At 36.5% G+C, this 24,751-nt stretch overlaps 8 protein-coding genes across 8 annotated transcripts; 4 read left to right on the top strand and 4 right to left on the bottom strand.

The window, feature by feature from the left end:
- Nucleotides 1-73: 73 nt before the first annotated feature.
- C9374_006735 (uncharacterized protein) lies at nt 74-1,342 on the bottom strand (the record flags this gene model as incomplete). The annotated part of the gene is made up of 1 exon (XM_044696628.1): nt 74-1,342. The coding sequence occupies one exon, from the start codon at nt 1,340-1,342 to the stop codon at nt 74-76; it is 1,269 nt and encodes a 422-aa protein (XP_044546880.1).
- A 76-nt stretch (nt 1,343-1,418) lies between these two features.
- C9374_006734 (uncharacterized protein) lies at nt 1,419-9,644 on the bottom strand (the record flags this gene model as incomplete). The annotated part of the gene is made up of 1 exon (XM_044696627.1): nt 1,419-9,644. The coding sequence occupies one exon, from the start codon at nt 9,642-9,644 to the stop codon at nt 1,419-1,421; it is 8,226 nt and encodes a 2,741-aa protein (XP_044546879.1).
- A 468-nt stretch (nt 9,645-10,112) lies between these two features.
- C9374_006733 (uncharacterized protein) lies at nt 10,113-11,813 on the top strand (the record flags this gene model as incomplete). The annotated part of the gene is made up of 1 exon (XM_044696626.1): nt 10,113-11,813. One exon carries the CDS (start codon nt 10,113-10,115, stop codon nt 11,811-11,813), a length of 1,701 nt encoding a protein of 566 aa, XP_044546878.1.
- Nucleotides 11,814-12,299: 486 nt separating this feature from the next.
- Nucleotides 12,300-13,172, bottom strand: C9374_006732 (uncharacterized protein; the record flags this gene model as incomplete). Its single annotated transcript, XM_044696625.1, has 1 exon — nt 12,300-13,172. One exon carries the CDS (start codon nt 13,170-13,172, stop codon nt 12,300-12,302), a length of 873 nt encoding a protein of 290 aa, XP_044546877.1.
- Nucleotides 13,173-13,601: 429 nt separating this feature from the next.
- Nucleotides 13,602-14,810, top strand: C9374_006731 (uncharacterized protein; the record flags this gene model as incomplete). The annotated part of the gene is made up of 1 exon (XM_044696624.1): nt 13,602-14,810. The coding sequence occupies one exon, from the start codon at nt 13,602-13,604 to the stop codon at nt 14,808-14,810; it is 1,209 nt and encodes a 402-aa protein (XP_044546876.1).
- Nucleotides 14,811-14,940: 130 nt separating this feature from the next.
- C9374_006730 (uncharacterized protein) lies at nt 14,941-16,122 on the bottom strand (the record flags this gene model as incomplete). The annotated part of the gene is made up of 1 exon (XM_044696623.1): nt 14,941-16,122. The coding sequence occupies one exon, from the start codon at nt 16,120-16,122 to the stop codon at nt 14,941-14,943; it is 1,182 nt and encodes a 393-aa protein (XP_044546875.1).
- A 579-nt stretch (nt 16,123-16,701) lies between these two features.
- Nucleotides 16,702-20,551, top strand: C9374_006729 (uncharacterized protein; the record flags this gene model as incomplete). Its single annotated transcript, XM_044696621.1, has 6 exons — nt 16,702-16,846; nt 17,051-18,642; nt 18,748-18,856; nt 18,964-19,972; nt 20,056-20,330; nt 20,391-20,551. 6 exons carry the CDS (start codon nt 16,702-16,704, stop codon nt 20,549-20,551), a joined length of 3,291 nt encoding a protein of 1,096 aa, XP_044546874.1.
- A 133-nt stretch (nt 20,552-20,684) lies between these two features.
- C9374_006728 (uncharacterized protein) lies at nt 20,685-24,706 on the top strand (the record flags this gene model as incomplete). Its single annotated transcript, XM_044696620.1, has 3 exons — nt 20,685-20,996; nt 21,040-21,126; nt 21,170-24,706. The coding sequence occupies 3 exons, from the start codon at nt 20,685-20,687 to the stop codon at nt 24,704-24,706; spliced, it is 3,936 nt and encodes a 1,311-aa protein (XP_044546873.1).
- Nucleotides 24,707-24,751: the final 45 nt, after the last annotated feature.

The raw sequence follows: 24,751 nt of genomic DNA, 5'->3' as shown, positions 1-24,751 counted from the left end.
CTTTTATCGGTAACATGAAAACAGCCAACAAGCAAAGCTGTAATTGTAGATTAAAAAGATATCTGTTTTATTATTATTGATTTAATCGTGTGGTTCTTCTTACAGCTTTCTCTAAAATAAACACCCAATGAGATATTTGTACACCCATCTCTGTCGCTGCTGCATTCAAGTTATTTCCGGTAAAGTGTCTTCGTATCACCAAATTGTCGTCAACATTAAAACTTGATACCAATGTATCCATGGAAATTCCTGTAAAAGGATAAGAGGCATGGAGAATTTCAAACTTTTTCGCCTTATCCAAAGAGAACTTTTCATTGCTATTGCTGTTCATGGACACATAAACTGTAAATTGATTGTATGGATAAATAAATAATTTTCTAAAATCTTCTCTTCCAATTCGCAAGATCACTTCATTGTACAGAGTTACTTCATCCACTAAAACCCATACTCCTCGAACTGGTTGTGAATTGATCATCTCTGAAACAATTTGTAACTTGTTAGTAGTTTGATTATTGAACTCCCTTTCTATCTCTAAAGTATACAATGTAATGTCGTGAGACTCTTGATTCAAACGATCAAAATAACTATCGTCTTTCAGCCATTCAAATAGTGCAGAAAACGCTATTTGAATTTCCTCAGTAAATACTTCACAATGTCCTTCTCTTTCAACTGTTAATAAATTCGGAACGACAATTGACGAATCTCCTTGCTGTTGTTTCTTCTTTGCTTGTTCAATATATTCTTTTACAATGGAAACCTCAGAAGAATTGCAAATGTAAATTTGAGGTACATGAGGTGTGTACAAAAATTGAATAGGATCATCGACAGGATCTTTTTGAATAAATAAAGCAGCTCCAGTGGCAATAATTCCATGATACTGCTTTCGAGAATATCTCTCATTCAGAAGTGTTACAATAGCACCTCCCATGCTCTCAGCTTCTAATAATACAGTAAAATCATGTGCTGACGAATCGTTTGGAGAAATGAAACGATCAAGTATATATCGTCTCAATTCATCAATGTCGTCCACTGCATCTTTCAAAATATATCCTTCTCTACGATATGAGGTGGAAGCTAAAATAAAACCTCTTCTTAAAAGAGTTGCATAAGGCTCTGCATAATAGTCAAAAACTGCTGTTAACGGTATTCCAATAGGTCGATATCCATGACACCAAATATACATTCCCTTAATACATGGCCTTACTCTCTCAGTAGAGCATTTCGGAACTACTATTTTGTAGACTGCACCATGATCGGATTTGCCATCATGAACTTTGTAATCATCGTGATGAGAAGCGACAGGAGAAGAAGTGTCCACAACGCTGTTGGACGGAAGCAACATTTTTTTTTGAGCTTTTTTATTGCGCATTGTGAACAAGGAACTTTAATGGGAACTGAGAAATTAAGTGCATGTAAAGTTACAACAAATCATCATCGACATGATCCTCACTTAAACCCAATCGTAAATTTCTAATTCCTGAGACATCACCATTTTCATCTCCTTCATTATTATAGTTTTGATGATTGGAAGACATTTGAGAGTAAAATCTTTCATAATCAATGGGTGTTAAATGTTGTGCAAATAATTGTTGAGTTTCTAAGAGAGCCTTCTCCATTTCTTGATGGAATGCTCGTTCGGTTGCCTTATCAATCATTTGATTTTCAACTTTGACAGCTTCTTCACATAATTTCAAGAATACATGACATTTTCGATTCAATGTAATAATATGATCAATGGGATACAATGGTCGTTGATCCATCTTTAAAAATCCTTCAACAATACTAGCAGGACCTCCCTGAACCGTTGCTTTGATGGAACCTTGCAAAACGAGTTGTAAATTTTGAAGATCAATACTAGTTCCAATCTTAATTTGTGAAATATCAATGTCTTCATCCTGACCAGGAATTTGTAATGCATCTCTCAATTTTGAAATTTGTGAATCAATATTGTCAATGGCTGACTCGATGGGTGTTAAAATAATTTCCTTTTCTGACTCGATTAATAATCGTGTTTTCATACAAGGGAATGAATCCACACATGTAATAATGACTTTCTTTTTGTAGGCTTCTGTGACTTGGTCTGTTTTCTTTCCATGAGCCGATTCATAGTAAAACATGTTCACACTTCCTTCGTATTTGGAAATTTTCTGATTTCCAATCATGGATTGTTTAATTTCCTTGGTGAGAGGTTTCACAGGAGTGAGGAAAATATACTTCTTATTGGGATCAATATCTGATACCTTCTTGGCACCACTCACCACTTCAATGGTATCATTCATGAAAGGTGAACCAAACTTGTCTTGAACCCATTTGTTCATTTTGAATAATTTAAAGAGTTTGGGCATTTTGTAAATATGACTGGGATGAATTTGACTACCATGACGACTATTGCTACTACTACTGGGCTGTGCCTTATCGATGGGAAAGTTCATCAATTCAATTTTGTAATAGTATGGTTCTAATCGATCTGGTTTTTTCAATCGATCACACAAATCTTGTAAATGATGATAGGAATTGGCAAGTCGTTCCCAATCATTCACTCGTTCAAGGAATGGAATGGATAATTTTTCTAAAACAATACACGTTTCAAAGAATTCTGCCAATTCTAAAGCTTCAATCGTCTTTGCCAATAAATCAATGATACCATGTTCTGTGAATTCAATGGCTTGATTCGAAATGAAACAATCACTCAACAAGGATTTGTGGTGATGATGCATTTGATAACTTCTCTTGAGTGGAGAAATGGCAGACAAGTTTTGAGTTGGAATTCCATTTAGAATTGGAGATTTTGTGGATTCTAAATGATCAAAAACGAGTGAAAGTATGGTTAAATAGCATTGACTTGCTTCTAAATATTGACCATGTTTGGTATGATTGGCAGCAAGTTGATTCAACCAAACAAATCTCAATTCTGGAATTCGTGTATAGACATTGGAAATTCTCAAGAATAAATCTTCAGTTTTGTGAATGTCTTCGAGAGCGAGTGTGGATTTCACACTTGTCGTGTCCTGTAGTAGCGATAAAAGTTTTTTACAGACTTGTAAATTCACTTCTTCAGCAAAGTTTGATTCTTCTGATGATGATGACTTGTCTTGAACACTAGATCTCAATTTCACTTCATGTTCAATATTTGAAAGATTGGTAAAGATGGTATTCAATTTGGCACCCTCGAGCTTGGTGGTGGTGCCATTCCGAGTACTCGACGGAGGATCTGAATTGTTGTTCACTGTTAAATGTTGTGCATCATGAGAAAAAGAAGATGCTGATGTTGATGGAGGATCAGGATCCATCGAAGCATACTTTCCAATGGCATCAATCGCACTCTTCAAATAATCAATATTCACAATTGAAGAAACATATTTTTGTAGAGTTTTAGAAAGTGCCAATGTCGTGAGTACTTGTGGTTTCAATATAGTATTATAATTAATCATGTACATGTATCGAATCAACAAGTATAAACACGCTGTGGCATGTTGTCTCACTTCATACAATGGAGAATTACAATGCATCATTAAACATTCACAGAATAGTGTTGGATATTGAGCATTCATTTCTTCATCAAAAACATATCGATAGCTACTTGCAAAGAAGGTTTTGAGATAAATGAGAACATTGATGGAAACATCTTCAGGTTGATTGATTCTCAAAAAACTTAAAAATATTTTGACAATATGGTCCAACAAGTTGGCAGAGTCTGCCATTGGATGTTCAGAGGAGTGATGATTCTCTTTCAAAATGTATTCAACATAGAATACGAGTAACTCAAAGACATAATTGGAAACTTCTCTCGACCAATTCTGTTCAATCACGACACACTTCTTCACATAATTTGAAATTGAACTCGTTTCTAATTTCACAGATTTGGTCTTGTCGGTTAATTCTAAAAGTTTGGACTTGGAATGATGGGAACGAAGTTCTTTCACGTCTTCTCTCAAATTTTGATCAGAACTCACAAATCGTGCTGCTCCAGGTACAAGTCGAGATAAGAGACCACCACCGCCACCACCACCACCACCACGAGTGTTCTTTTTCTTTTGAAGTGAAGTACCTGCTTTGACAAGTTCGGCAGTTGCTGTTTTTGGTGATGGAATTTCTTCAATTTCACCTGCAATAATTTCATGAGGTTCATTGGTAGTAGAAGAATTGGTTGTACTTGTTGTGGTAGTTGTGGTAGTAGTTGTGGTAGTTGCACTATTCATAGTAGAAGTCGGAGTAGTGGAAGAACTTGTTGTTGTTGTAGTCGTTGTTGTTGTAGCTTGCTGATGACTTGAAGAGTTCGACGACGACGATGATGTGGGTGTTGTTGTTGTTGTTGCAGAGGACATTCCTGTCAATGACTTGTTCGAAGTATTACTTGGACTATTCGCATGAACAACAATGGAATGATCGGGTAACAACATGGAGGTTTTGTTTTCTTCTTTTGCCTTGACTTTCACTTGAGTATTATAATAATGTTCATAAAAGACTTTAAAGTATTCCTCACTTTGATACTCGAAAGATTGTAACATGAGTTGCATCAATTGTAAAAATTGAATCTTTTTGGAAGAGGTTGATTCCTTGATCCATCGTTGTAAATATCTCTGATCGACATTTTTCAAAATGTGAAAAATACAAGCCACCAGTTGTCTCTTCTCTTTGAATGACTCTTTCATATCCTTTTTCAATTCTTCTTTCGTCTTGTTAATCATACTATCAAATTGTTTGTAGTTCGTTTCGAGAATTTGAATTTCCTTGGTGAGTGTATCGACTTGAAAGTTGGCCAGAGAATTTTCTTTTGCTGATCGTTGAGATTCTTTCTTGGCAGCCAATTGTTGTTGAATCATGATCTTTCTCTTTTTACAGTCATTCATTTTCATCTTGTTTGAATTCACACTCTTATCGACTTCAGTTCTCCAATCTTGAAGAATGGTTAAAAACTTGTCAACAAATTCAAAAGTCATTAAATGAATTCGATCATCAATTTCTGGAACATCTTCAAAGAGTGAACTTTTAGATTGAACTAAAAGCTTGACAAGAAATTCCCTAAAGATGAGAGACGTGTTGTTTCTAATTTCTTTGATTGGACTTGTAATGTTCTTAATAATGACATCCACAAAGGAACTAAATAAGAAATGAGTTCCATCGAGAGCGGGCAAAGTGGAGTCATGTTTCAAAATATTCTCAACAGATTCTGGAATGAATAATTGAAGATAATTATCATAGGAAAATACTTCCTTATAAGTAAGAACTTGAAGATTTGCAACACATTCCAGTATGGTATTCTTACTCTTCTTATCCATTTCATTTTCGTTTGGAATGATGAGAGGTAATAATTCAACAAAAGAAGCAATCAATTTCATCACATAGGGTTTGTCAATAATGGTGAAGAGAATTTTCAAAAATTGAGCATAAATCACAGTCGTATTGATGATCGTGATGGGACGAGTGGTGAGAATGTTTCTTCTCAAAAGTCCTCGAAATGATTTGGTCGTGATGGTATTAATGGTTGCATAGAAATGATCATCAAAATCATAGTTGGAATCTTGTAACTTGTTTTTCACATAATCCAAATGAACGACCATGGCTTTGAGTAGAATGGAGAACAAACACGCCACATTCTTAATCACCTTACTGTCATATTCTGGTTTTTCTAAAATATACTTGACAGAACTGGCAATGATGGGTAATTTGGTCATCATGCTTTCTGGAAAGACACTTGTGAATTGGAATTTGATCCATCCAGGAACAATGGTTCGATGTTCAGTTCGATACTTGTCCACCATGTCCATAATGGTACAAAAAATGGAATTTTGAACTTCTTCATCACTCATATCAAAATACAAGAGAAAGAGTTGATTGAGAATGACAGGAGCAAAGGACATTTGTTGAACCTTACATAGACCTGGCAAGAGAGTAATCAACTCACGATTGGTGAGTTCTTCGAAAAAGTCTCGTTCTCTTCGTGCTCCTTTCGCCGTATTCTTTCTCTGAAAATTGTCCAAAAAGAGGAAAAAGTTGGAAAGATTTTCATCGGTCGGGAAGGCAATACTTCGAGAGTACAATTGAACTGTGAACGATCCTTCTAATTTTTCAGTCTTGATGACATTTCCTTCTTTTCGTTCAGTGTAAATATCCAACACCGTTTCTGTACTATTCAACTTGGGATCGGTCAACACTCGGAGTGTGGCATAACCAATGCGTTGAACATCTTCTCGATGATTCTTCAAAATCAAGGATTCCTTGTGGAGAATATTTAAAAATTCAAAAAAGAAAACATGTTGTCCATTCAATGTGCATGGTAAAATACATTTGAATTCTTCACTGAATTCAGGTTGTCGATTTCCAACACACACAGAGGTTTGTCGATGGGTCACTCGATTCGCTGGATTTCTTGAAAACTTGGAATAAAACACAGGGAATGGTTTGTTTTTTTCTTTTTCATTGCAGAATGAAACCCGAACCACAATGTTCTTGTAGTCTTTTCTCACTAAATTCAATTCTTTAGGATAAACAATCATTTCACTGGAGAGTGGTAAAAGTTTGGTCATTAAACTATTTTCCAAGTTTGGAATGTGCTGCACTCGTAAATGTTTGGAATCTAATTTGACCACCAACTCGTGTGAATTTGGATGATAGTGACGAGGAATGGGTGGAACGTTTGGTAATTCCTTCAAAACAAAGGACATTTTACCATAGAGTGACTTTTTCATGAGTGGTTTTGCATCTCGATCATCAACACTTGAATAGACATCTAAATAATTATCCAACAAGGTTGCATCTCCTGATCGACACTTCAATGGTAACACGTAGAGACAATCTGTTAAATTGACCTCAGTCTTTTTGAGACATTCATTCAAGTGAATGGCTGTCCATGCAAATATAGAAGTTGTGTTTGCAATGCCCGGGAATGTTGCAAATTTTTCATTTCTCGTTAAAAACTTTTTGACCTCGCCTTGTTTGACTTTTTCTGCTTTTTGTGTATACAAGTCATTCAAAGTTTCAGTAAGTTCTCCTCTGAATTTTCTATAAAATTTGATGAGAACAACCACTTTGGATTCCATTGTTTTTTGTACGGAGAACATGGCCTTCACTTTGGTATCTTCTTCTTTTGGATGAGTCTCAATTTTAAATTCAACATCTTCAGAAATCTTCTTATAGGCCTTGTCTGTGTACGTGTATAACGAGACTGTGATAAAGTATGCTTCTTCGAGTGGAACTTCGAACTTTTTGTTGACATCCAATTCAAATCCTTTCAATTCAAACAAGTATTGAGAAGTAGGATCAATGTGTGAAGATTCCCATTCAAAATCAGAATAGAGAAGTTTGGTATCGTCGTTGCTTTTCGTAACTTTTTGTTGATCTTCACACGGAAAGACCTCTTCAAAGGTTGCCAATAAAAATTCTGGCTCTTGTAAACCATCCATGGGTAATAGTTTCTGTTTCTCTGGAATCACTAGAGAAACATCAATTTCATCGGAAGGAGTGATTGCACTTGTTGGCTTTTTCTCAATCTTCTTTCGAATTCGATCACTGACATCCATTTCATACGTAATGGATTTCAAATCATCGACATTGAATACCAATTCTTTTGGTTTGTGATCGAGTAGTGTTTTAAATGTGACAATAATAAAATCGGAGGACATGGTTTGAATCGTACTCAAGACATGGAACGGAAGATTTTTAGCACTATCTTCAAAAAATTGAGACAATAACAAGGTACTTTCTGTGTAACCATCATCCACTTCTTCATCATAGTAAATACTTGGTTTGAAAGGATTGGCTCTTCTCTCTAATTGTACCTCTTCCAAGAATGATCGTTCTCTCGTTAACGGGACAAGCATGGTTTCTTTTCTCTTTTTTGTTGTCGTATGTTCCATATAATCGTCTTTCATTTCCAACTTTTTTGTTATTTTCTGAAGTAGTGCATCCCCTCGATTCAACATGTTTGTATAAATTTCACTATATTGATCTAATCGATATTTCACAATGAGATTGGCAATGGCTTCCTCTTCTCTTTCTTCGAGAGTGGCTATGGATCGAATGGGAGTACCTGCCGTGAAGACTGCATCTGATTCTTCATCGGTACTCGTCTCGTCTTGATCTGCTGCACTCGTCGACACAACTGCAGGGGATTGATTGGGTTTGGTAACGAGTGGCATGGCTGACGATGTAAACAATCTTCTGTGACCACTACGGTGTTTCATTAAAGTTCCATTAGTAGTAGTAGTAGTAGTATTAGCATTGACATTGGTATCATCACTCATTTCACTGTTACTACTCATTCTCGATGAGAGTGGAGAGCAAGAGGGTACTGAACTGCTCGAGGTTGGTCCATCAAATCCACCACCACCACCACCACCTGCTCGTGACGCTCGGGAAGGAGTCATTGGTGGTTCGATGGCATTGATTGGAGTTGAAACGTGTTCATGAATATTCATGTTGGATGTTTCAGAGTGATGATTGGTTAATGCTAAGGGAGAAACAATTCTTTTGGTTGGAGTGGAACTGGTTGCAAGTGATTGTGGTGAATGAGGTTCGTTCATCATGTTGACAGCTTGATTCGATGATGTCGTGGTGTATTGCATTTGTTGAATTTGAATTTTTTGTTTCACAATGGTTTTCAACCATTCCACAATTTGTGTCATAAAGTAATAATTTTTAGCAGCCATGGCTACATCGAGAGGTGTTTGTCCATGATCATCTTTTTGATCGAGACAATCAAATTGATCGGATTGAGTGACCAAATATTTCACAACTTCAAATTGAGCAAGTTTGAAAGCAACATGTACCACTGTTTGACCTTTTGGATAGCACTTCTCGCTCAACCACGACACTCCTTTTTCATTGTACAGTGCTTTTACCTTTTCCAAATCTGTAAGTACTTCCTCTTTTGGATCAGTCAGAAACGTAAACAAAAGTGTGGGATTCGAAGTAATGAATTGACAATGAAACAAGTCCAAGACCTTAATTTCATGACTGTTATTCGCAATAGAAGTACTTGTTGTCGAAGAAGAATCTTTGGTAAGAGGAGGCGGTGGAGGTGTGAAAAATGAAAGTGTTTGTGGTTGTGAAAGATTAATGGTTGGTTCAATGAGTTGTTTTCCAAACACAATTTTAAATCGTTCTTCTGGTTTGGTTGGATTTGAAGAAGTATTGAAAATTGGTGAATTGAAATAAATAGTGACTTGGGTGCGTGATTGAAGTAATCCAAATTGTGGCTCAACTTTGATAATAGAAAGTGAACTTGTATTGGAGCCATAAAATGAATTATGCGCTGAAGAGGATGATAACATGAGAAGGTTATTACTACTTGAACCCATCATGATGTGGTCATTGGGTGATGATGATGATTGAAGAGGTTTGAAAAGCATTGATAATTTGTCAATAATTGTGTGTAAACTAGTGATATTTTGTTCCATTGTTTGTAATGGGTCTACATCATAATCCTCCATTTGAGATGTTGTTTGGTTGTCATCTGTCATCACATAGGATAGTCTTTTTAATTTTCTATCCTCTGGTTCATCTCCACCATTTATCAATGCACTCGGTGATGTAGTGCTGCTATTCATATTTGTTGAAGAGAATGGACCTACTCCTGTAATGATATCCGATGGAGGAGATGCCGTAGAGAGGGCATTGGCAGGAATTGGTGATGATGATGACATTCGATGGAGGCTGTTGTTGTTTTTGATCATTTTTTGAGGAATATATTTTGGCGTGTGTGAGTGGTTGATGATGGGTTGTGTAGGGTGCAAACGCTTGCGGATGATGATGATTCAGAATTTGATTTGCAGCAAATAATGAGGGAGCAATACAACTGTTGTTGTTGTTTGATACGGTATGGATGAAAGGAAGAAAATTTATATAAATACAATGGGGAAGACTGTCATGCCACGGGTCTGTAATACGATTCACAATGCACTGATGGGTTTTTGTGCAATGAGAGGTACGCTACAAAGACAAGGTCTTGGGCGTTTTTAATGGTTGATATTTATTCCATCTCACCCAATTGATAACCATGTGGAGAATGGTAAATATACATGATGATGATTTCAGTCAGCCCGCTGTGTTCAATATCGAAGCACAAACCTTCACACAGCACAGTGGTCCTTCCAGAAAACAACACCAAAAAAATGAATCCTCCAACAACACAACACACGGGCAAGCAACTTCATGCTCCAATGAATCCAAGGAACAACAACCCTCACCATCCCTATCAACAACAACAACACAATCCAAATAATCAGAACAGAAATTCAGGAATGATGGGAAGAGGACCACGGATTCCGAGGCAACAGCAAGATGGCTCCACTCAGCCACAACAGCCTCAAGGAGGTATTGCTGCAGCTTTGGCTCAAAATCCTTCTCTGGGAGATAAAAATTATCACCATCATCATCAAAATCAACAACAACAACAAATGGCATCCTTTCCTGTGGGACAAGGAAATAATACTGAGGAAGGTCCGATCATGCCAAACTTTATACAACAACCTCAAAGTAAGATGGTATTTGATGGTAAACGTATGAGAAAAGCTATTGATAGACAATTTATCGATTACAATCCAACTGTTATTCAATTGACGAGAACGAGACTTTACGAAAGATCTAAACGCGATTTTCAATACATTCCTCCAAATCCTGCTTATGAAATTAATTTACTTCCCCCTTCGGCAATTAAACAAAATCCAACAACATGTATTGCTACCAAGTTCGAACATGCCAGTATAAACAAGATGAAATGTCCAATTCATGTCGTGTGTTGGACACCGGATGGTAGAAGATTATTAACAGGAGCATCTACGGGAGAGTTTACATTATGGAATGGTATGGCTTTTAACTTTGAAACAATTCAGCAAGCTCATGATGTTGCCATCCGAGCCATGGTTTGGAATCACAATGATACTTTCATGGCAAGTGCTGACAATACTGGAGTGATAAAATACTGGCAACCAAACATGAACGGAGTGAAAACCATCAAAGGTCATGAGGAATGTATCAGAGACTTGGGATTTGCTCCTTCAGATTCTAAATTTTGTAGTTGTTCAGATGATGGTACTGTAAAGGTCTGGGATTTTGAAAGAGCAACTGTCGAAAAAACGCTAAGTGGACACAGTAGTGATGTAAGATGTTGTGATTGGCATCCAAGAAACAGTTTAATAGCGAGCGGAGCTAAAGATTATTTGGTGAAACTATGGGATGCGCGCTCAGGAAAAAACGTTGCCACACTCTATGGTCACAAAAATACAATTTTTAACATCAAATGGAATATGAACGGAAACTGGGTTCTAAGTTGCTCAAAAGATCAACTTATCAAATTGTATGATATCAGATATTTGAAAGAATTTCAAACATTTAAGGGGCACAACAGAGAAGTGACATGTCTAGCCTGGCACCCATATCATGAAAATTTATTTAGCAGCGGATCGTATGATGGAAATATTATGTTCTGGGTTGTTGGTAACAAATCGCCTCAAGCAAAAATTAAGGATGCGCACGCTAATGCAGTATGGGATTTGGCATGGCATCCTTTTGGACATGTCTTGTGTTCTGGCAGTAATGACTATTCCACAAAATTTTGGGTCAGGAATAGACCTGGAGACCGAATGGATGACAAGTATAACGTCCATGAGCTTCCTGCTGATGCTCAGCAATTACTTCAAAACTTGGGTACTCAGCAAAAAATACAACAGCATGCTCACAAAGAAGAAGCTCATGTTAGCGATCATGCAGATTTATTCATGTCAGGAATGTTGCCAGGTCTTGGCTCCACCACCTCATCTTCACTTCCTGGCTTGGGTTTTGGTTCCTCATCTTCTAGTCTACCTGGATTGTAAAATGTATTTGAACATTGAATGTTGAATGGAAAAAATTGACATTTCACAATGAAGGAAATGCATTGCAAATGAGCTGTTAATTTTGAAGTTATGGAAATTTTACACATTCACAAATTTTTCTTAATCAAACTCTTTCTACAATATCAACACACAACAGCATGTTTTCAGCAATGTCTGCATTAAATTCTTCCTTGCTCATCAATCCGCTCATCTTTCATCTGTCACAAAGCCAGTCTCAAGTATTCCTTTCTTAAGCTGTCAACACAATTCCTACACTACATTCAGTTTCAACAGTGTCAAATCGATGTTACAAGAAGTCTTCTACATGAAACTAAAAGGGAGATCATGATACCTTTCAGCTTTTGTCATTAAATTTTCGAGCTTCATCAATCTTTCCTTTTTTCTCAAGAATGGTGAAGTATTATTCCTTGTAACTTACATTTTGAAACAACATGTTTATTCGTTGAATGAAATCCATTCTGCTGACTAAAAGGAAAACGCAACTCGTTCACTCCAAACATCTACTTTTTTGTTGGAGTTCGATTTTTTCTTTCTCTCACAGACAAGTTCCATCCTTGACTGAAAACAGATATCCTTGTTTAAAGGTGTGTTGGGATGATAATAATGAAATTTCTCCAATGAAAACTCTAATACTGCTCCTAATGGAGAAACTGCATTCAAACCATTCAAATTTTCCAATTTTTTGCTTGAAACCGTGTCATCTGAGTTCAATTCAATTAAATTATCACATTTTGGAAAGTGATCCTCTTTGGCATCACAGGTATAGTAGAATTGATTCTTCATTTTCACCCATACTGATTTTGCACGTGGAAGATGTTGCAACGATGGAACAGCATCCATAATAGCCTTCAAACTGAATCGAACAAACTCATGGAGTTGTGGGAATGTGAAATGCACAGACACGACATAGACAGCTTGTTGAGCCTTCTCAAGTCGTTCGCTCAAAGGATCGTTAGGTGCACTAAATAGATCAAAATCAATAAAAGAGAATTTCAAGTCCTTATTTCGTAGAAAGGTGTTGAGTCGAGAGAAGTGAGTATGTTTTCGTTTCTTGACAAAGGCAGATGGGTTTTCATTGATTTTTGTTAACATGTATGTATTTTGAAGCCAGGCAGGCACATTCGGATTTATATGACTCTGAATGGTGTCTGTGCTGGAAGATGCCAGGGTGGAATGTCCATCCCATGGTAGCTCTGGTAGATTTACTTGTTCACCTATAACATTTTGAAGAAACGAGTCGGAGGGTGAGCTCAATGGAGATGAAAGTATTTCGCTGGAAGGAATACTGGGAGGGAAAATTGGTGAGGACGGAGGAGAGGATGTTTTCGAAGTGCTCATGAAATCGTTTTTTCCACTCTTTCTGAATTCGAGAGCAACATTTTTAAGGTTTTGGTAATTGATTTTTTTTGAATTAAGGAATTCCCATTGCTTTTCAAATTCAAATTAACGTCTCAACCATAACTTTAGAAATCACAAGAAATAAGAAGAAAAAAACCAATGGATATAAAGATGCAATGCAATGCTGTATTTATAAGGTGTGAAAGACAATTCCAAAACGGTTTCAATAGTGAAACAACCCATTCATTAGAAACAACCAGAAGGGAGAATAATTTCGGTACTTGAACACTTGTAAGATAGGTCACTTAATTACTGTGTTGTAAACTCGAGTGGACTCTCATTGAACTTGCATTTCGAAGGAACCGCCTTTTCTCGTTTAACAACGGCTTTAAGCAAAAACTTCCAGTACAAAATTTTAGATCAAAAAAAATGTCAAAGCGCAGCCGTAAAGAAGAATGGTCATCTTACGAAGAAGAAGATATGGATGATGAAATGGATGATGAAGAAGATTTTTCTTCCACTGATTCATCCAATCAATTGTTGAAATTTATTCGAGAGAATTTTTATCATGCCAATCCATTATCCGATGAAATTCCAGAACAAGATAGAAAGAAACCAAAGGTTGTGGTGTCTCCGAATGTTATTGTTAAGACTCCTATTAGGGATTTTAATCTTCATGATTTTATTGCAAGAAGAAGTCCATTAATTCTAAACAAGATGGAATCATGCAATAAGGAAATGGATTGTATTGTTGTTGATTTGACAGATGGCTTTCCTGTCAAAAAAGAAGATTTGCAAGATGGTGATATTGACATTATATTCAAATATTTGTACGGTGAACAAGTGTATTCTGCACATGAATTTGAAAGAATGAAAGTTGTTTTCCAACTCGTTCAATATTTCGAATTGGAAGAATTGAGGAAATTACTGGAAAGTAATTTACCAACACAAACAAAAATGGAACTCAAAATTGAAACTGGATCCAAGTTGAATGACAAGGAACTGTTTAACACAATGGTTGAATTGTATTCTTCGGGAAGATCAATTAAATTGGTCAATGAAATTCTTCAATCTGATATAGCCCTTGATTGCAAGCTTTTCATTTTGAGAAATAAATTGAAAGACGGTAACAAAAAAGCCAAGAAACTCACAAAGGAAATGTTGAAACCATTCGAAACCTCTATTGAGGTTGTCAAGAAGGATTCTCAACATATCTTTACAAACGGTTATCAAGAAATGTTGAATAATTCAGAAATACTCGAGTTATTAGAAATTGATTGGAATAATCATTTGGATTCCAAGTCGATCCATCAAGTTGATCACTCTTTCAAAGCTTCTCAATTTCTAACTACAGATGCAGATACCAAGACTTCAGAAACTTTGAAATTATTTGGAGATGGACTATCGGTCAAGGTTTCTTATGACAAGAAATCTGGCAAGTTTAGAGCTGATTTTGCCAACGATTTCACACAGTGTAGTAATAAGGTAAAATGTACCATTCACTGTTCCTTTGACAGCGGTAAGAATATTTTCACACGTGAGCTGTATGATGGTAAGAAGAGAGACCATGTTCTTTTCGAGCATGATAAGAAGTATGTACATTTTCAAGTTTGGGCTATACTGGAGTACAAGCATTAAATTGTTCATTGACGGGTTCAATAAATTTGAAAAGGGTTGCAATTAGTTGGATATTTCTCGATTTTTCAGTTCGTTGACTATCTTGGATGTTGTTCATATCGTGATCATGGAATTAGTATCAAAATTGGAATCATTCCTTGTCCACCCTCAACCAAATATCATGTTCTTTTCCTTTCTTATTTGGGTTTGAAGTTGGTTTTGCTATTCTCTTACAAATCAATGTTGTTTTTTCCAAAGTATGAGTGGGAAGATCTGTATTGGGATGATATTTCTCAAATAAGGAACGTTTGAATCGAAATACAGCACTAGTAGGAGACACTGCCTTGTTAGAAAACCCATTTAGCGTATCTTCTCTCCTTAAAGACACCGTTTGGTCTGTATTCAATTGTAAAATGTTATCGCAATTCGGAAAATTCACTCTCTTGGCATCGCAGGTGGTGTAGTAAAATTGATGGTTCACCAAAATCCATATCGAATTTCTTCTCGATAAATCTTTGATGTGTTGGGAGAGAGCATCCATCATGGCTTTTAAACTCAAACGAATAAATTCCTTCTTCGGAAAATATAACTTTCCTGACATGACATAGACTGCACTTTGTGCTTTGTCAATTCTCTCTTTATGTTGGGCGTTGGGAGCTGAGAAGATATCAAATTTCATCGATGAGAAGGTTTCGCCCATGTTGTGAATATATGTTAACAGTCGTGAGAGATGTGTATGTTCTAAATCCTTCACATGTTGAGAAGGATCCTTTCTAATGAGTTCTAGAAGTGAAGCATGTTGAAGCCATGCGCATGGGGAGGTTGATGCTTGCAACATGTGGCATGTCGTATTCTGTACTACTTCAGAAGAAGAAGAAGGAAACGATGTGTTGGTAGGGTGGTTGTAGTAATTATTCAATACGTTTTGCATTTCGATGGGGTTTAAAGCCTCTGGAGTCAATTCTCCAAGTGGTATTTGCGTATCAAAAGGTGCATGCGCCCCTCGTCCTTGATACCGTGCATGTATTCCCTCGCTCACGACATTGACAACCTCCCATTGATAGAAACCATGATGGTGTTGGTGCATGTTGTCATCGTTGCAAGTTGCACTGCCTCCAACAGTGTTCATTTGCATGCTGTGCGAATGACGCAAAAGATGGAGCCCTTGACACCACTCTTGAGATGAAAGCATTGTGTTTTCTAATACTGTTCTTCGTTGTGTAGGAGATTCAACAGATTCAGGAGAGGGTAATTGTTGTAGTGGACAAATTTCATGAGTGCGGCTATCCCATACGACTCGAGTGTTGGCTGATTGTTGAAGATGGGAATTCATGGAATTTTTTTTTACACTGCTTTTGGCAAAGAACAACGTGATTGAGGTAAAAGAAAATACAAGTGTGGCATTCCGAACACTCTGAGAATCTATCAATATAACAGAAGAAAAATGCACGGGTGAACTCGAGAGACCAAAACCCGGTCAGCTGGTTTGCTTCTAATACATTCACTGTCTCGGAATTTTGCAATATTCACTCTCAATTTGGAATTCGGTAATTCACATTAAAGCATCACATAGTAAAGAGAATAATGACAGCTGAAGTGCTTATAAATAATATGTGCGTCAACAAATGCAGAAACTGAACTTCAAACGAAAGAGAGAAATCACTTTGAAGAAGCGCTACCTCAAAACTTAACAACATCGAGTTGATTGGACAACAAATATTGATTTTTATACTCATTTCGACATGTATTGACACAAGGGAATTAGAATCCATCAGGCGTTCCAAGTTGTCAATCTAGCTAGACGGCCATCTAGCCACAACACAATAAAAGGCTGCAGCAATCTATTCCAACGATTTTACCATATAATTTTGATTCTCGAAATAGGGACTTTCGAAATTTTCATCGAGAAAAAATGGGTGTCAAGCTGTCACATCAACAAAATGCTGCTTTGCTTTACCCGAACTTATCAGCTAGAGTCAACCAGAACACAACACCCAATGATCCACTGGAGCCTGTCAAGAAGCCCACCAAAATAGTGTTGCTGGGAACAGGAGAAGGTAAGGAGTTCAGTTTCATGAATGATCGTCATCATTGGAGAAATTTTTCAAATCATACGGAAATACATTCTCGTGATTGTGTGTTAATTATTATTGATCAATAACAATTTTTAAATCTTTCACCACTGTAATGACATAATTGCCATGCCGAACAAACTCTTTTCAATCACGAAATTATATACATCATGATGATGATTCATATAGGAGGAAAATCAACGACTTTCAAAGCTCTCAAGTATTGGTATCCTCCAAAACGAAAATTCATTGTTTCCAACAACAACAACAACAGTAACAACAACCCAATGAATACTTCCATCGGAAGCTCTTCTACTCCCTCGTCCACCTCTCCAGTTTCATCATTCAATACGAATAATTTTAATGCTACCAATAGTAGTACAACAACAACCATGACGAACCTAGCAACAGCAACCGGCACTAGTACAGCAACCATGACGACAACCACAACCAATAATCTCTCATCATCTTCCAATGGAGGCAATAGTAATACATCATCACCCCTAACGAGTGTAGCTGGAGGCGGCATGATGGCATCCTCATTGCCCAGCAGTAATAGCCATCTCAGTCATTTGAACGGAAGTATGGCTTCATTGTCTTCTCCATCCATGACATCCACCATGATCAGTGTAACTCCGCATCAACAACAATTTCTTGCACCACAACAACAACAAATGCAATCATCCATGGGATATCCTACACTGGTATCATCATCCTATTCAGGCTCATCAAGCCATATGGCAAGCTCAAGCTTTGGTTTATTCTCATCATCGGCATCCTTTGATCGAGGAGGCTCATCATCCAATCTTCCTCCCAAATCGCCGAGAGCAGCCAACTTTAGTTTCGATCATTCATTTCATCTATTGGGAGCAAATGGAAGCACCCAAGCCTCATCTTCATCATCATCCGATTTATCATCAGGTTTCAATAATTGTATAATATACGAAGAGTCATTGAAAGATAGTATTGATTTGCGAGAGGATTTTACAACAAGTTTTAAAAGTCCCGAAGTTCGTCGAGAGTATGTGAGTGTCATCCACAGAAATGTCATTTTGGCCATGTTTTCTTTGGTGGATGGAAGTATTAATCATTTCAGAAATATTCCATACGATCAATTGGATACTGTCAGTGATTATTATCTCATAGATTGTCTTGATACCATCATGGATAGTGTGTCTACCATGACACCAGATTGGCATTTAACAAAACAAGTCGCAGAAAAAATTAAATATTTGTGGAATGAAGTTCCTCAAATTGTGGAGACCTATAACAGAGGTCATGAATTGTGTTTCGAACACATGGAAAGCGCTCGACATTGGTTTACCTCCCTCGATAGAATCACTGATCCAAATTATGTTCCCACAATGAGTGACATTCTAAGAGTGAGAGTACGAACGACGGGAATTGTCGAAACCATGCTTCATTTTCCTATCAAGATTAAGAAAACAACTTCATATTATTATTATAATTGTGAAAATGAAAAGGTTCGACTGGATGTTGAACGATCCAGTCATTCTTCAGACATGCTACACGCCAACCAATCATTTGATGGTTCCATGAGCATTGATGCATATTCAAGTTTTAAAGAAATGGAGAAGAAAAAGAAAGATTATGTTGTGTCTTATACGATACAAGACAGATTTCAAGATACCAAGTTTACTCTCGATTTAGATGATATTTTACCTCAGAATATGGAGCCCATTATTGAAAACAAGCTTGTCAAAGATTCGGAGGAAGGTTCAAAAACATATATCATGCACAAACCAATCAAAGTAGTTTTGGTAAGTCTCATCAATTATTTCCAACCAATTATTATCAATTATTTCCAACCAATTATTACCAATTATTATTATTATAATATGGTACGATCTATATTTTTTAAAAAGATGGGTTCACAACGAAGTGAAAGAAGAAAATGGATTCACAGCTTTGACGATGTTAGTGCAGTCTTTTTCGTTGTTGCTCTCTCTGAATTCAATCAAGTTCTCTACGAAGGTATGTTTTTGAAGTCTGAAAGATATATTTCTCATTGACTTGCATGTTGTGAATATTATCTTGTGAATCATTGCATCGTGATGACTACACATACGAACATTTTACAGACAGAAGATCCAATAGAATGCTAGAAAGCCTTCTTGTATTTAATGAAATTGTAAATTCTACCTATTTTGCCGATGTGCCTGTATTTTTAATATTCAACAAGTATGATGTATTCTTAGAAAAATTACAAAAATATGATTTATCTATAGCTTTTGGAAAGGAAGTTCCAGATGACTTAAAATTGAATGCTAATAATCCATTTTACCAATTTGCCAGTAATTTCATTCAGGAGAGGTTGAGCAATCATAAGAAACAACTCGAGGCAGAAACTGAAGATTTACCTTTTGATAAATTTATTGAAACCTCAACTGAAGTTCGAAGAAACAAACGATCTCTCTCCTATGAAATAAGAAATGGAAATGATGACGTCGTAGATACTGACGATTTTGTTCTCTCTCAAAAGGAGGAAAAGAATATTTTCGATGACTTAATTTCAAAAGAAGAGAGAAAGCTTTTGAAAAAGGCTCTTCAACAGCAAAACAAAAAGAAGCCTTCACTGTTTGGTTTTTTAACACCTCGATCAAGAAGAGAAATCGACGAGTCGAATATTCATCATATTCAACAAGCTTCAAATTCACGACAAAACGTCATATCTCCACAAAAGAGAAAAAAGAAGAAGGATGAAGCTCCAAGAACTCTTTCTATTCTTGATCAAGCCATTGAAGAAGAAAGTAAGGCATCCTGTAGCTCGCTGAGTACCATGAATCGAAATGCAAAACGCCTCTCAGACGACAATTTATTAAGACAAATTATGAGTCAGACTTACTCCAATGTTCATGTCAGAGGAATGCAACAACTTACAAGTAACAATATTGGAGCAGATTGTGATGACGATACTGAAAATGATGTTTTAGATGATGATGCAGAATGGACATATTGTGAAGAAGTAGATATTCACAAAATTCCAGATCTTCCAAAAGATGCCTTAATTTATGTGTGCATGTTTTTGGAAGCTCGTGAATTGTGTGCTCTCAGCGAAGTGAATTATGAGTTTTATAAGATTGCCACAAGGTATGTTTGTATTACATGATGGAGATTTATGAATTTTTTTTTGTAAATGAACATTGATCATGTAACTCCATTGAATACTATAGTGATCTCGTCTGGAGAAGTTTATGTCTACGATATCAATCAGATATTGATGAAAACATTGTCATTTCCAAATATGCTCTCTACATTCAACAAGAAAATCGTGCTCAACAAGTATTGGACAAAATTAATTACTCGGACTGGAAATTGTCAAACACACGAACAGCTGGAGATGACCAGAGCCAAATCACGACGAACGACATTACAAGGTCCAACCGTAGGATATTTTTGAAAGGAGTCTACAAGTATTGGTTTGAATTTGGACAATCATTCATCAAACGTAAGTGAAATGATACTTCAGAGAATGGAATGACTTATTTATTGAATGACTCATTTACAGGAAACATTGATTTCATTGTCAATAAGTTTATGGAGCAAACGAATCGAAAAGACATCCGAGTTCACATTACCACAGCAATTGATTTGGATTCATTGAAGCCTATCATGGATAACACTTTTTACAGAATTATCAAACACGTTGCGGACCAACACAAAGATTAGTACTCAAATCATTCGCATTTACAACAACCTTCTGTTAGTTCTGTAGCATATGTAAGTGTAAATAAATTCAATATAAGATATTTTTGACACTAAAAAATTTCCCGCCATTTGTAGAAACAACAAATGCAAAAAAATGAATCAAAACGAAACTCTTGTCAATTCCAACCAACAACAAGCCTTTAATAGCAATACATCGGAGGTGTCATCATCACAACCAACAAGTCCAAACAATTATAATAATAATGGAAATACGCTACCTCAGACACCCACATCCTCAGACTCGTCATCAGTAAAGGTGGGAGTACGTGTGAGGCCAATGCTGCCTAAGGAAAAGCTTGAAAAGAGTCGGGAATGTGTAACAATGGACCCTGTAAATAGTCAAATTATTGTCGGAAGAGATCGAACGTTTGCTTTCGATTATGTTTTTGGACAACAATCTCAGCAGGTGAGTAGAAATGATAACTACCCGAGAATTAATATTATATTAGCAACAAGTGTATAATGTCAGCGTCAAAAATTTAGTGGAAGGGTTATTTCAAGGCTACAATGCAACGGTTCTAGCCTATGGACAAACAGTAGGTTTTCGTATTGAGATTATTTTTCTAAATTGTCAACTAGGGCTCCGGAAAAACATACACTATGGGCACAGCTAACTCAACAAATTTACTAGATGAAGAACTAGGAGTAATACCAAGAGTAATACAGAACATTTTTGAAATTATCAAGCAACGATCAGATGCAGATTTTTTAGTGCGAGTTTCGTTTCTTGAGATTTACAATGAAACGATAAAAGATCTATTGTCGCCGTCCACATCAACAAAATTAATTCAAATAAGAGAGGATGAAAAAAAAGGAATTTTACTAGTAGGAATTAAGGAGGAATCGGTTCAATCGTATGATGACATGATTGGATGTTTAGAGACGGGGAGTTTATATAGAACTGTAGGCAGTACTTTGATGAACGAAGTGTCAAGCAGATCTCATTCAATATTTACAATAATTCTTGAACAAAGACTGAAAACCGGAAATGAAGGAGAGGCAACGTCAGGCCAATCTATGACAGCCAAATTTCATCTTGTTGATTTAGCAGGAAGTGAAAGAACGAAAAGAACTGGAGCTGTTGGCGTTCGATTTAAAGAGGCCGTCCAAATTAATTGTGGATTACTTGCCCTAGGAAACGTTATAAGTGCTCTGGGAGATGAGAAAAAAAGAGCGCACACTACACATGTTCCTTATCGAGATTCTAAATTAACACGATTGTTACAGGATAGTTTAGGAGGAAATAGTCGTACCGTAATGTTAGCATGCATTTCTCCAGCAGATTCAAACTTTGAGGAGACATTGAATACCCTAAAATATGCAAACAGAGCCAGAAACATCAAGAACAAACCAGTTGTGAACATTGATCCTCATTCTATGCAAATAGATCAGCTCAGAAATGAAATACATGCCTTAAAATTGGCTCTTCTTCAACAGAAAATGTCATCAGAGGGAGTGCAATATTCTGATTCGCTAGAAGAGCTACTAAAGTTTGAAGACAACCAACGATTTCTATTGGAGATTCAAAAGAAAACACCATCATCAAGCAATTTACTACAATTAGCAAGCGTTCACGACCACAAGGATGAGACAAAATTACTTCGAGATCAGCTTTCTTCAAGCAATTCAAAAATTACAGAGCTAAGCGAAAGCATTTTCAAAATGGAGGCAGAACGCGATATGTACTTACATAAGATACAAAGTTTTCGTCAGCGCGTTAAAGAAGTATTGCGAGTTCTTTTCAAAGTTCCTTGGAGCACACTTGACATTCCAAAAGAGAAAATAACTGAGATCATCAAAGTATTGGAAGATGTTGCCAATTACGACCTCAATGCAAATGCAGAAAGAAAAGAAAAGTTACAAAGTTTATCACCTCGACTACCAAACATTGAGCAAGTCGTTGCTGAAAACCATGAGATAGAAGAAAAGAATAAGGTGATAGATTCTCTTACTAAAGAACTGAAAGAAGCAAAAGACGATCTCAAACGTGACGAAAAAATATTTACTGAAAAGATGCGAGAAATTAAGAGGTTATCTAAAACAAATTGGGTTCTTAAAAAGAATGTCCAAGCCTTGAAGCAAGATCTTGATTCTGAGATGAAACGAGTAGCTCAACTTGAAGAATACATCCAAAGCCTTCCAGAAGAATTGGGCGTAACTGCCGTTCCTCCACTCCCCACAACAAGTGCACCAAAAATACCAGAAACCAATGACGTGAAACAAGATGTACAAACAGATGGCCAAGAGGATGGAGAGATTGGCAAGTTAGAAGATGAAATCAAAAATCTTGAAAAAGAGAAAACATTAATGTACAACCAACAAAGCCAAATTGAGCTTGAAAAATCAATGATTGAAAAACAAATGCAAGAACATCAAAAAATGTATTTAAGAAAGCAAAGAAAGCTGGAACAAAGTTTGAAAGACCTTACTGTAATGATAAAACTAAAAGAGGAGTTGATCAAGGATTTGTTAAAGAGCGAACATGAGTCCATTGTTCTAAAAGAGCAATACGAAAAGAAGATTATCGAAATGGAGAATTCGGTAGTTGCGACTCAACAAGAGTTAGAGAAATTGATGAATGCTCTAGAAACCGCCGACATGGAGAGAGGCAAAAAGGAAGAAGAAAAAAAAAGAATTCAGCTTGACTATGAAGATCGACTGAACAAGCAAAATATGCAATTATCCGATCTAAGGAAAAAAGCTACTGAAAATGAAAGGCTGATGAAGCTAAAGTATCAAAGCGATCGAAAAGTGTATGATCTACAGACAGAGATTACAAAGATGAAATCACAGCAAGAATTTCTTAAAGGCAAGATCAAAGAAGAAACGGAGAAACAGAGCCAAACATACAACTCTCAACTGAAGCAAATATCTGCTCTAAAGAAACAAGGGGAAGCTAGTCAAAAGAGAATACGAGAGCTGGAGACTGAGAATCAGCGACAAAAAGAAATTTTAGAACGAAAATCAGAAGAGGTTCAGAAAGTCAACCAACAACTGAGGTTAAATAGGTATCAATTATCTCGTGTTTCAAAAAGCAAATCTATTTCTGCAGATATTGATAAACAGAAAGAATGGCTCGATAAAGAAATTGAGAAATATATGACTAAAAAGGAGGCTATTGAGACTCTTGAAAAGGAGTTAGCAAGAAGAGAAGCAATAATTCAAGAGAAAGAGAAAATGCTGTCCGCTAAACAAGATATTGAAATGAGGAAAATGCGAAAGAACCAACATATGCAAGAATCCATGGTTGACATCCATAACCAGCTACAGGAAGTGGAAAGAGAAATAGTGGAAAAGGAAACAATTTTGAAGAGCAAGAGAACATCTAACAGTAATAATTGCTTGAAAACTGAAGCAAAAATAATCAATGATTTGCAATTACAAATTGAAAGTTTACATCAAAAGCGAGAGAAGATGTTACGACAGCGAGAGAAACTGGAGCAAAAAGCTAAAGATCAAATCAAGAAAGAAGAGGAGGAACTTCAAGAAATTAATGAACGAACAGAGGTTCTGGATGCTGAAATTGAATTTAAAAACGAAACTATTGAACAAGTTCAAAACAGACTCAGAGTTGAGGAAAGCGATTCTTCTCTCTCACTTTCTCGTTTCAATGACATCAACTCGCTTGCAGAGGCCAAAGTGCTCTTGAAACAGTACTTTGAAAAAGTGATAGAACTTAAAGAAGATGAGAAATCAAAGAAACAAAAGCTTCTAGAGTACGATTTATCCTTAAAAGAACGAGACAAGATGATTGAAAATCTCCAGAATCACATACGATTAACTGAATTAGTTTTCGAGCGAAGACAAATCAAGCTACAGAAGGAGAGTGAACAGAAAATAACATATCTTCTAAAACAAATAGCCCAATATAATGGGGATCAGTCTTCAACTTCTGGCGGCTCCTTATCTATTGACACTGAAAAGATTGACAAGCTCATCAAATATAAGGATGAGCAAATTCAAAAGCTAGAAAAACAGTTGGACAAAATTAAGCTACGTTCAGAACAAGTTGAGAACAATGCAGCTGTTAGACTCTCCACTAACACCAAGCTTTCGAGTGAGCTACGAAGCTTGAAACAACTCGTATCCTACAAACACTCCAATGTAAATTATTAATTTTGTAAAGTGAGCAGAAATTGCGTACGCACAAAACAAGCTCAA

This window comes from Naegleria lovaniensis, assembly GCF_003324165.1.
Source record: "Naegleria lovaniensis strain ATCC 30569 chromosome Unknown tig028, whole genome shotgun sequence".
NCBI classification, from domain to species: Eukaryota; Heterolobosea; class Eutetramitea; order Acrasida; family Naegleriidae; genus Naegleria; species Naegleria lovaniensis.
Note: the sequence above shows the minus strand (reverse complement) of the source record. Positions and strands in the feature narration are given on the sequence as shown.